Below are 12,680 nucleotides of genomic sequence, written 5' to 3'. Positions count from 1 at the left end.
AGATTCATTCCATAGCTTAAAAGTTCCTCCTTTAAACTCTACTTGTAGATGGAGGTATTATCCTTCCAGTCCTCTGGGACATCCCCATCTCTCCTTTGACTTCTCCAAGAGTTATGCTGAGTGGCCTTGCAATGATGTCACTCAGCTCTCTTAATACCCCTGGGCAATGCCAGGGCCCATTAATCCATAGGGGTCAAGCTCCTGTAAGATCTCACCCCCACTCTGTCTTCACTGACACTGGTGGGTCTGGATTTGCATTAGCCTGGATTTTTGTTCCCAGGGCTGGGGACCCGGCAGTGCTGGTGAAGACAGAGGTGAAGAAGGTGCTGTGACTAATTCACTTTTCCTGTTTATTGGTAGGCCAATATTTTCCTTCTATTCCTCTTTCTTTTGTACATACCTGAAGAACTGTTTCTTGTAGTTTTCAGCATTTCTGGCTAAATTAATTTCTAGCTGAGCTTTTGCTTTTCTGTCTGCATCTGCAGGCCCTGGCAATGCCCTTGTAGATCTCAACAGGTATTTATCCACATTTCCATCAGTGCGCACTTTGCTTTTGGTTTTGACTCAAAAGGTTGCAGTTAAGCCAAGGGGTCTCTTGCTCCACCTGTTTCCCTTATCTTAAAGGGGATTAACTATTTTTATGCTTCCAGAAGAGCATCCTTGAAAAACTCCCAGCACTTGGGAGTTCCTTTGGCCTTCATGAAAGCTCCCTGCAGAATCCCTCCCACCTGATCTCTGAGCAAGCTGAACTTTGCTCTTCTACAATCTGATACCTAGAACCAATTCAATAGGTTAAATAATACCAATATAATATAATATAATATAATATAATATAATATAATATAATATAATATAATATAATATAATATAATATAATATAATATAATATAATATAATATAATATAATATAATATAATATAATATAATATAATATAACATAACATATCATAACATAACATAACATAACATAACATAACATAACATAACATAACATAATATAATATAATATATTTAAAATTACAAAAGGAAATCTGGTAGAATGTGGTAACGTCCTACTGGACATTACCAGGCTGAGATCCAAAGTGAATGTATAAGGAGCTACCTGTGGCCCTTCATTATCTTGGCTTTAATTATTCATTTGAAGCTTACCCAAATGCCAGCAGTGGAAAGCTATTACGGGAACTCTGTGCTTTTCACCTTCATGGTAATGTGTCTCAGAGGATTTGAAGGCTTAAAAGAATAATAAATTTTCTTTTAATGAGGTGGCAAAATTCTAAATTGCTGTATCAGATCTCATTCTCAAATTAGGAAAGAATCAATAATCGAAAGTTATGAAGGAGATAGTAAATATCTTGTGTCATGTGAGAAGAAATTTCTGAAGTTACTGGATTTTTAAGCAATGTGATGATTTTTAAGGAAGTGATTTCTAATGAAATAGTTGTATGATTTATTTTCCTTTATGCCTGCAGGACCACAAAGTAGAAGAATTCATCAGTTCTCCACTTTATTCTGTAATGATAATCAGTTATGAGATGCTGTTGCGATCTTCAGATCAAATTGAGGCTGTAGAATTTAACCTCCTAATATGTGATGAAGGACATCGTCTGAAAAATAGCACTATTAAGACAACTACAGCCCTTACGAGTCTGTCTTGTGAGAGGAGAATTATCCTCACTGGTTAGTATCCATAGTTACTTTTAATATTTTTATATGTTGATAGTGCTAGGTTGGGGTAAAAGAAAAAGATATTCTAAATATAGCATGAGATCAGTTGGAATTTTGGCAATGGGTATTAAGTGAAGAAATCTCAGGTCTTGTAAAAACAGATTATTTCCAATTTTTTTTCCATAAAGGCAAAATTTGTCAGTCTTCAGGGGCAAGCAAGAAACCTTGGATCGTCTGTAAAGGAATTGGGACTCTGCATACACTCAATGTTTTCCTTTGTAGTTCTTTAATACAATTAATTTAGAACTTGACTTTTTAACTTCATTTGTCAGAACAATTAAATCTGCAGGCTGTTTAGTTAGCAGTACAGTATCTTGTCGTTCATGGTAAAGTTTTAGATCAATTCAGGACTCTGAGTAATTCACATTGAAGTAAAACATCTGTTTTCAAGATATGTTGTCAATATTAAACTCTGCATTAATGTACTTCCATCAGTCTAAAGAAAGAAAAATTGCAGAATTCTTTTTTTTTCTCTTTTAAGGTACTCCAATCCAAAATGACTTGCAAGAATTTTATGCATTAATAGAGTTTGTGAATCCAGGAATACTTGGTTCTTTATCCACGTACAGAAAGATATATGAGGAACCAATTGTCAGATCTAGAGAACCTTCAGCAACAGAGGTATTTGGTTAAAAAATTCAGTTATAGAAGAAAATTCATAATAAAGTGAAATTTGCATTCTGTGGAGCAAAGTGAAGCTTGGGACTATTAATCGTAGCTGGAGCTTTTCACCTCCCTGTTTGACGTGAAGCCACTTGTTTTCCAAAGGGAGCAGAAGGAGAACACACATGTTAAAATCTCCTCACTTTGGCTGCCTATTAATTAGCAGGCAACAACTGTGCTTCCAACGCCTGCATTCCCCAAAAGAACATGTGATGATACTTTATTCATTATTAACTTCTCCACAGCACTGCAAGGTCTGCATGCTTTCACTGCATCTCAAGAAATTCTAGAATATAATTCAAGTCTTGGATGTCATCTGGGACATTATTTTCCTTTGTTTAAGACTTTAGAAACAAGACATAGAACTAATGCAGTGGTACTAATTGGAGAAGAATTGATCATTACAGTCTCATGTCAGAAAGTGGTATCATACTCTTAAAAGGTTATTTAAATACCTAATTAAAATCATACAGAACATTGTTCTGATGAAATGCAAGATTTTAATTAATTTTGTGCTTTGTTCTTTTAGGAGGAAAAGGAATTAGGAGAAAAAAGAGCAGCTGAACTCACTCGCCTCACTGGACTCTTTATTCTAAGAAGAACACAGGAGGTTATAAACAAATTTCTGCCCCCCAAAAAGGAGAGCATAATTTTCTGCCGACCAACAACACTGCAACTTGAATTGTATCGCAAACTGCTTGGTTCTCGTGTTATTACATCGTGTCTGCAAGGCAGGCTGGAAAATAGTCCCCACCTAATATGTATAGGGGCTCTGAAAAAACTTTGCAATCATCCATGCCTTCTGTTTAAAGCTATAAAGGTTATAGCTTTATCTATTTATCTATTTAGGTATCTATTTGCATGGGGGTGTGTGCTTGCAATTAGTCATTTCAGCAGACACAGATCACTAAACCTGTGTTATCAATGTGCATGTTGCTTAAGGTCATTTCCATACTCTCACTCTCTAGGAAGTCTGCTTTCAAAAGCACAAGTGTTAGGAAATCTGAATGTATTCAGGAAAGTAATCTCACCAGTTTCCTATTGCCTTATGCTGTTTTTCTTAATGTATTTTCTGTCTTAACCTTGTCTTTGAATATTTGTAAAAATACATATAAATGTGAATTTTACAAAGAGCACTGCTAACTAGAGATTACTAGTGTAAATTACTAGTATGTACTTTGTCTGCTGCTTTCTCTGAAACCTCCCTGTCCACATGATATTTGCACTTTTCCAAGCTTAATGACACGGGGAGCTGCAGACTCAGGATGTCAGTGGTACTAGATGTCTCCATTACCACTTCTCCTAGGATTGTACATGAATAAATGTACTTATTCCTATAGGCAAATAGTATGATAGTTAGAACTTGGTAACAGTAACTTCTATGGCCACTAGCTGAAGTCCAAGTAAGGTGGGTGGAAATGTAAATCTTTATTAAAAGATGTACTTTATGACTTTGGTGGAACATCACAATGCAGTATCCCTGTAACTTGCAATGCTACCAAGTAAAGTTCATTGCCTTTACTTCATAGTATAAGCATTAGAAAGCTTTTATATGTAAAAAAACAAGCCTTTATTAAATATAGGGATGGAGAGGACTGTATGTACAAATCATTTATTGCCATTGCGATTTTGGCATTTGAGTAGTCTGGCTTTTTCCTCCCTGTGAAACATTGATTTTTCTAAGTACAGCAAAATATTATCTGTATTTCTGCTATTTTACTGGTTTTGCTTGCCAGCTTTTCTTCATTTTCAGTAGTATAACTGAATCTTAGCGACAGTATTTTCCTAAACAGAGTAAATGATTGGGAAGTTTCATAATAAGATATTATGGGATTTAGAAAGAATAAACAATGTATTGATTTCCTCCTCACTCCCAAGGTTAGATATATCTTTACTGTGGAAATACATTTGTGTGGTTGTTTAAGTAGAGAAGTTGTACGCATTTTTCAGTTTTAAGTATTTCAACTTTCTACTTAGCTGCAAGCAATGTCTTAGATTAGAGAATGTAAACTAAAATAAACACTATAAGTACTTTAAAACTGCTTTCAATCCCGTGTTTGGCGGTTGTCATGCTCATGATCACACTCACATAATACATTGCTTTGTGCCAGTTTTTTATGCCTGCTTTTGTCTTTGTGATAAAAATATAGCAATCTTAAAAAAAATATGTTAGAGGGGATATGGAATTTTAATACTTTTATTTTCAACAGGAAAAAAGTTGTGATCCTATGTCTGAGGAATATGATGAGTCCAGCCTCTATGAAGGTGTAATAGATGTCTTCCCACAAGATTATACTTCAGACACTTTCTGTGAAACTGATTCAGGAAAATTGCAGGTCTTGGTGAAGTTGTTGGCAGCAATCCATGAGCTCAACTCTTCTGAAAGGCAAGTGTGAAAGAAAGGTAGAAGGGAGGTAATGGGAGTGACCTTCTGGATATTGATTTGCTTTTCAAATGCAAGGGAGTATAACATTCAAAATAAAGGTATTGCAGCTGTTTGCAGGGGTGCCAAATGAATTTAAGCATTGTAGTTCTGCCTGTTTTGTTACAATTTTTAAGGATGCTCTTTATATTTTTTGCATGTACTGATACTTGTATTTTTTACATTGTAAGGCAAGTAAGATAATTTGCTACAGCCCTTGTGCTGCCCCCTGTACTTGCAGAGGCTCTTCAGTGCTTTGCATCTTCATGAGAAGATGTGTTAGTCTATGAAATTGCACTGAAATATTTTCATTACTAGATTATAAGTTATTTCCTCTTTAATCATGCTTAACTGCTCACTGCTTGCTGCCTTTTCTAAAGTTCAGGGCAACCATTCTCAACAGACGAACTTGCCCAGCAACCACTTATTTCCCCTGTGGTAAATGCCACTGACATGTAGGAAAACTTCTAGTTATCATGGGGTAAGAGGATGCACATGATTAATTTCTGTGCAATTGCTGATTTGTGGGAATCTCACCTGGTGTCCCAGGATAATTTTTTATGGACTCATGCCTTAAAGCCCAAATATTCCAAAAGTATTTAACTCTTAACTTTTATTTCAAGTGATGTTTAAATAGGACTCACTGTAATTCAGTAGTGGGAAGTAACAGCAGATCTCTTGACACTGATGTAATGGAATATGAAGATAGTTTCTTTTCACAAATCAGGAAGTTGAGCCTGTTGCTGGAGTTTATATACTTAGCATCCATTGAAAGCAGTGACAGCTGAATATCTAAATGTACTGACCTTGTTTCTTGGAGATCAGCGAAACCAGGAGTGTCAGTAAAACGTGTACCTCACTGTAATAGTACTTTAGGAGCTGCTGAGTTGAGGCACTCCTTTATGCCTTTAAGTTTTGTTTCATTAATTTAGTGCAGCTCATGTTTATTTTTCTTTGGTTTCTCTGCTTTCATTGGTATTAAATAGTTTTTGCAATATACAGACTCAATTCCAGTCCTAATCTGAAGTTTATATTATATTTCTGAGTGCAGACAAAGTTGTGAATGTTGTGTGGATTGACAAAAAAGTAAGTCTTGCAAAGTCTTTACAAACACATCATGGATGTAGTTCAGTTCCAAAGCACTTCTAAAATGTTAATATTTTAATTTTCCCCTGAAATTATTTGTCTAGTTATTCAGAACTTGTTTTAATCCAAGTTATTTTTTAAAAATAATGAAATGTATAATTACCTTTTAAAAAAATGAAATATATTACATTTAGTTTAGGTGACTAAAGACCTCCACATGAGATTTGGCAGAAAATGCCCTGTTCTTCTACTTATGCCTTAAATTCAAAAGATATGCCTACTTAGTTGAATCATCCTCAATATTTGGGAGGATAGGAATGCTAGATTTTCAGATCTTTGAAACCTAAGTAGGCAAAATTTCAGAGAAAATAGACCAACATAGCTTGAACCATTACTGTAAGGGATCAGACTGATTTTGCTTTGTGGAAAAAGCCAGTGTCTGTCTTTCACTAGTCTTCATCCCTGTTCTTTTCAGCCATAAAATGTAGGAAAGTATCTCTGCTGTCCTACTCAACTTTCATTATAATTTTTGTTAGAACTTTCTGAAGTTTTCTGTAAAAATTCATACTAGCTTTCAGAGTAAGTAGAGTTTTATATATGTATATATTATTTATTAGCTCCTACAACATCCTCTGCAAATGCTGTCTTAACAGTTATTTTGTATAAACAGACTTTTAAAAAAAAATCTTTGTGATTGGTTCTGAATGCCTGCAATCTACATTATGCCAAATTCTGTTGCAAAAGGAGACATTAATTATTTAACATTTGAATGCTTGACAGTAGCTATAAGGCATCCAGATCTGGCATGTGCTTCTAATTAATTGGAAATGTTTTATTTTGTAGAAAGTAAAAGTAAACCCGGGTTGATGTGTAATTTTTCACCTTAATTTTATTTTCTTAGATGTCTTCAGTGATTTGTTATTGAACTTAAAATTTACCAGGGTCTGGTTGATGACTTTATTTTACTGTTTGACAGAGTCGTGTTGGTATCAAATTACACTCAGACGTTAAATGTATTACAAGATGTATGCAAACATTATGGATACTCCTATACTAGACTTGATGGACATACTCCTGTCTCTCAGAGACAACATATTGTGGATACTTTCAATAGTAAATTCAGCCCAGCTTTTATCTTTTTGCTGAGTTCAAAGGCTGGTGGAGTGGGACTGAACCTGGTTGGAGCATCTCATTTGATCCTGTATGATATCGACTGGAATCCAGCTACAGATATTCAGGTCTTGTAACAGCTGTGTACATGGGGGTTGGGATGGGCATAAAATGAATTCTTGACTGATTTTTAATTGCCTGACTTTACATGTCTTACTGCTACCAATTATCACATTGTGTCTGGACAAGTACAACAACAAGGGAAAACTCTTCCTGAGAAGAAAAGAAGAAACATTTCTCTGTCATATTATATATATTGGGATCAGTAGAAGCCCTCTTGCAGTAAAAAATAAAAATATTAAATTTTAGTTTCTTTGGAGGAGTGAGTCATGTATCGTCTTTGTCTCTTGATGTCTTTTTATCTGGAGAGTTGCTGTGTTTCTAACAAGCAAAGGAAAATGGGATTATGGGATTAGATTGCATAGCAAATATTGCTGTTGATTTGCAATCCCTGAGAAAAAGGGAGAGACTGAACAGAATTGCAAGAATGAGAAAATTACATGGCAGTGATGCCAAAAGAAAGAAGAGAAAGCCAATGCTGTGCTATTCTTGTAAAGGCACTGTTGATCTCAAGGGATTATTTAGTTGGCATAAGAGTCTTCAGTTAAAATAGTCCTTAAAAATAACAATTGGAAAAATCTTTTTATGAACTCAGTAAGAAACTTTTTATTGTAGAGTAATGCTGTGTCCATAATACCTGAAATAAGCCCTTGCTCCTCTTCCCAGGGTGAATTAGTACCCTCATGTGGTCACTTGTCTTGTTGCTTGAAAAAGTCTGGTAAATCAGACAAAATTGCTACAGGTTGCCAGAGACTGCGAACCTGTTGTGTGAGTTTGTACTGAGGATGTAGGTGTAACCCTTACATTTTGAAGAAAAGATCATATAGCAGTACTCAGTTTTACATTTTGTTTGTTTAAGAAATAAAGGAGGTGGAAACAATCATTTTTTGAATTTCAATAGAAATGTATAAGTAACTTTTAAAGATGTTTTGTGGGAAAAAAAAAGTATTTTGGAGATGGGGGAGAATGATCAGTATTCCTGAAATATTAAATAGTTGCTAATACTTAGAAAACAAATATGAAGAGGGGATTTCTTTCAGGAAATAATTGAAACACTTACTTTCCTTCTTTACTGTACAGAAAGGAAGAGAAGCAAAATGGCAGAAAGTAAATTATATTTTCAAAAGTGTTTACAAATTAATACCAGAAAACTTACACAAACACAGAGTTATTGGGGAATGAGCTGGTAATTCGGTCAGTGAAGACTACAAGCTTTAGTGAAGTATCCTTGTATAGCAGGCTGTTAATGCTCTTTATTTTCTTCTTTCCTCAGGCAATGGCTAGAGTGTGGAGAGATGGTCAGAAACATTCTGTCCATATCTACAGGCTGCTAACCACAGGTCAGTGATGGTGCTCAGCTTACCCAGTGTGAGACAGATGTTGACCTTTTGTCCATAAAAGAAAGAGAGGAAATGTTTTTGGAAATAATTTGTTCTTTAAATATATATATTATTTTGTATAAAAAAATATATATTTGTTCTGAGTTCAGTTAAGATGGAGACATCACACTGATTCACTTGCCTTTGCTTTGCTTTTTGTTAAATAACTGAAAATAGTGATTTAGCATTATCTATGTATCTTGTTATCAAGAAATGGATTTGACTTATTTGGAAATACTGGTCAAAAAATTATCCCAATTTATCTGTTTTTCTTTTCAATACAGGTTCAATAGAAGAAAAGATTTACCAAAGACAGATCAGCAAACAAGATCTTTCTGGGGCAGTTGTAGACCTTTCCAAGACATCTGAACACACACATTTTTCTATTGAGGAGCTTAAAAATCTCTTTACTCTACATGAAGATTCCAGCTGTGTTACTCATGACTTGCTTGAGTGCGACTGTATGGGAAAGGTTGACCATCAAAGTGAGTTTGTTTTTCATTATCTCTGGCTACTGCTGTGGAACCCATTCTTTATATATAGTTTATCTCTGGAGAAAACTTTGATTCTCAGTAAAAGAGAATTGAAATAATGAGGCTCATTATGGAATCTTCCACATACTGGCTGATTTATCTAATCCATAGGAGTCCTTCATGAAAGGAGAAGATTAATTCCTTGCAGTAACAACCAGTTCATTTATCATGCAAGTTGCACATCTATCTTTTCTGTAGGAACCTGTCTCCTGTTCTGGTGGCATATCAAAGTTGTTTTCATACCTTGCTGTGTAAAGGTATATAGGTTTAAGTTGAAAACAGGATTAAAAAGTTATGTTTGCATCTTATCCATTTTCGTTTTTATAGCTCATCTAGTTTCTTAAAGGAAAGAATGTCTATTGCCTTGGTATGTTTCTCTTGTGGGGCATGAAATATCCATGTACAGTATTTACAGGAGTGATAGTGTGATACCAGTACTGATGTCTTCTAAATGCACACAGAAACCTCAATAAAAAGAGCTCAAGAAATGGGTACACGAGCATGTGTTCTCAAGAGACAGGGCAAGAAAAGAAGTAATGCAAACCCAGTACTTTTTTGCTTGATGGTTTACATGTTCCCAGGTAATAGGTTAGACTTGTACTTCTTTCTTATTTCATTCTACCCAAAATGAAGAAGACTTGGCTAGTGATAGCACAGAGTTTCTGTAGACATAAGAATTTGATTTTCTCCTTTATTTTTGCTCCATATGCTGATTAAATCATCTTTGTATCTTTCTTTAATGATTGAAAAATGAGACCTTCTGTTTCTTCTTAAGTGATTTTCTAAATTTATAGTCCTCCATTTAGGTACTGTTACAGGATCTGTGTGGGAAAGGCACCTTCTGAGTTAAATGTTGGCCACGTTTTCCCAGTGGTATGCAGTGAGGCATGTGTGGCTCCTGGATTGCAGAAATCCAGAGAAATTTTATGCTGCTACTGCGATGAACACTAGTGCTTGTTATTTTATTTATCAGCTTGCAATTGTCTTAACTTCTTGAATTCTTATCTTATGCTTTGAACACATTTTGGTTTCATCAATTCAATCATAACATTGGCCTCTTGGGTACTGTGACTTTTTCAATGGTAGTTTCTGCTCCCTGTGAACAAAACCTTTTGGCAGTAAATCAAGGAAAAGCCTGAAGGCCATTATTAGACTTAAGTGATGGTAATGATAGAGTGATAGGAAGGTTTGACATCCTAAAGATTAGAGGACAAGCTGGCTCATTGTCTCCCTAGTCCAATTCTTCTGAGTCATGGGCTTCAGTTTGATCACCCCAGAATGCAGCTACCACTAGAAGAACAGAAAACTGTCAAATTATTGCATCAAGGAACCAGTTCCAGGCTACTGGGGATAGATTCTGCTGTACAGAAAAGCCAAGAACTTTCAATTATTTGTTTCCTCCATTTCAAGCAAGTATGATTCAAAAGATAAACTAAAGAGGAGCCAAACAATATAATACAGGTCTCACAACCATCATCTCCTGTGGTCCCTTCACTCTAGGGTCATCTTTAGAAAACTACAGGGGTCTTGAAAGGAGGATGTTTCCTGTGCATGGATGATGGAGATGGGTTCCTTGCTATTCTGCCGCCCTTCACATCGGCTGCAAAGCTATAAGCCTGTTGTTTTACCTGATTATAGCATACTTTAGGAGTTAGGAAGGCAGAATCTGTAAATGCATCTATTCTAAATGTTCTTCTGGCTAGTAAAAAAATACATTTCAAATCTACTTGAAACGTCATATGTCAGTCAAAAGGAAAGTTTTGTGTTTATGAGTCTTTATGGGCTCTCAGAAACTTAAAAATGCCAGGAATAGTCTGAGTCATGCTGCTCATATCACTGGTCTTTCCTAACGAGCACATAATACTGCTATGAAAATATTTGATGGTAAGTTTTAAAGTACTGATGGTAAGTAACAGTACTGATGCAATTTTTTTTTTTTCCATACAAAATTATTTCTTCATTTATCCCATGCATCAGGTGAATCATAAAGCCATCAATGTGTGATGTGCACTGCAATGACCTGATACTATTTGGGGCTTTAGGATCCTCTCTTAAAAGTGGATTAATCTCACAGGAATAGTCTTTTCCTTACTGTGATATACAGTATTGTGTATATTAAACAACCTGGCATAATCTGGATGTGCAGACTGTACAGATCTAGTGTGCTGAGTCAATGAAACAGCTACTCAAATTATTCTTAGCTGGCTGGAGTGATTCCTCTGGGAAGAAATTGAAGCTAGCATGAATTTTGCTGCAACATACATCTAGATTTAGATTTAGATTTACTCAAAGAATGAGAGCAGGCAAAATGTCACAGAATTAGGAAGACACAGGAAAGGAAGTTGGCAAATAAGATATTTCCTTTCCCATCCATGTGTAAAAGGATTTGTCTTTATGCTAGCATGTGGTAATTTTGATAACCTCAATCACTGAACAAGAAACAGCCTTCCCTCTCTTACTGTGGATATATGTTTGGATTTTGTTGGTACAGAATGATTATATGTGCTGTTCTAATCAGCTGTCTTATTGATTCAGACTGAAAATTTCTTAGTTTTCTCTGATTAGTCTTCTGCATCATTTTTTTCAGATACTTCTTCAGAAAAGCCTCCCTTATCTAGAAGCTGCCAGCTTGAACAAAACCATGGGAAGCCTAATTCAAAGAAACCACTTTCCATGTCACAGTTGATGCAATGGAAGCATTTCTCTGGGCAACATCAGCCTCTTGCTGATCCTTTCCTTGAAAGGATAAAAGAAAATGTTTCTTTCATTTTCCAGAATGTAACCAGTCCTACTTCCCCACCTAATAAAACCTGAATGTCTTTTTCTGCATCCTCCTTGGCAATAGGCCTTGTAAACAACAGATGGGCACTAACCTATTGTTCTTTTTGCCCAGTTCTATTTTGTGTGTTTCTCGTGAGGGTTCTGGGTAAATGTGATTCCTGGTGTTTATAGAAAGTTACAGTTATTACTAAGTTAATCATACCTGCTGTAATTATAATATGGATTTTTAAAACTAACTTTGCTTTCCAGTATTCTGTTCCTTTGATATCATAATTAATATGCACATTAATTTTTATGCACATTACTACTGTAAGTCTACTAAGTCTACTTTGGTTTATATTTTTTGTTTGATCATAATGATTTATTGCTTGTAAAGCTGGCAACTCTTCAGCCAAATTTTATAAATTAAGCAATGCTATATACATGTATATAACAAGATTCTGGTTAGATTTTCTTATAACAATGTTATGTGTCTGGATAAATGAAGCTTTATAACAAGGTAGATGTTTTTTTCTGTTGAATTTACAATTTAATGAAATTCAGAGCAATGATCAATAATGTCAAAAATTCTGAGGCACGGCTTGAGACTGTGTCAAAATGTTCTAAAGTTCTCCTATTGCTTTTACTTGGGAAAATAAACTTTATTTCTCAGACATACATAGTACAGGATTATTTTCATTTTGTTAACTCCTTTTAAGGATGTGTTTTGTCAGACTGAAGTACTGAGCATCTTTATGGTATATTTTTTAATGACTGCATTGCCCTTCTTTGAAGACACAAACATTCAAAATCAGTTTATAGCTTTTAAGTGAAGAACTTTGAAATGCCCACAAGAGCAGAAGAATGGATAATTTTCAAAAA

General features: G+C 35.2%; 1 protein-coding gene across 3 annotated transcripts in view; it reads left to right on the top strand.

Moving 5' to 3' along the window:
* Positions 1–12,476, top strand: part of RAD54B (RAD54 homolog B) — a 61,766-nt gene extending 49,290 nt beyond the window's left edge. For all 3 annotated transcript variants that reach the window (XM_002200027.7, XM_072924827.1, XM_072924828.1), the window contains 8 exons: positions 1,470–1,677; positions 2,207–2,346; positions 2,918–3,208; positions 4,599–4,774; positions 6,873–7,134; positions 8,400–8,466; positions 8,790–8,990; positions 11,626–12,476. In XM_002200027.7, coding sequence (XP_002200063.5) covers positions 1,470–1,677; positions 2,207–2,346; positions 2,918–3,208; positions 4,599–4,774; positions 6,873–7,134; positions 8,400–8,466; positions 8,790–8,990; positions 11,626–11,852 — 1,572 coding nt within the window. In that variant the 3' untranslated portion in view covers positions 11,853–12,476. The remainder of the gene's footprint in view (positions 1–1,469; positions 1,678–2,206; positions 2,347–2,917; positions 3,209–4,598; positions 4,775–6,872; positions 7,135–8,399; positions 8,467–8,789; positions 8,991–11,625) is intronic.
* Positions 12,477–12,680: the final 204 nt, after the last annotated feature.

Source organism: Taeniopygia guttata, chromosome 2, assembly GCF_048771995.1.
Source record: "Taeniopygia guttata chromosome 2, bTaeGut7.mat, whole genome shotgun sequence".
Classification (NCBI taxonomy): domain Eukaryota; kingdom Metazoa; phylum Chordata; class Aves; order Passeriformes; family Estrildidae; genus Taeniopygia; species Taeniopygia guttata.
The sequence above is the reverse complement of the archived record's forward strand: the minus strand, read 5'-3'. Positions and strand labels throughout refer to the sequence as shown.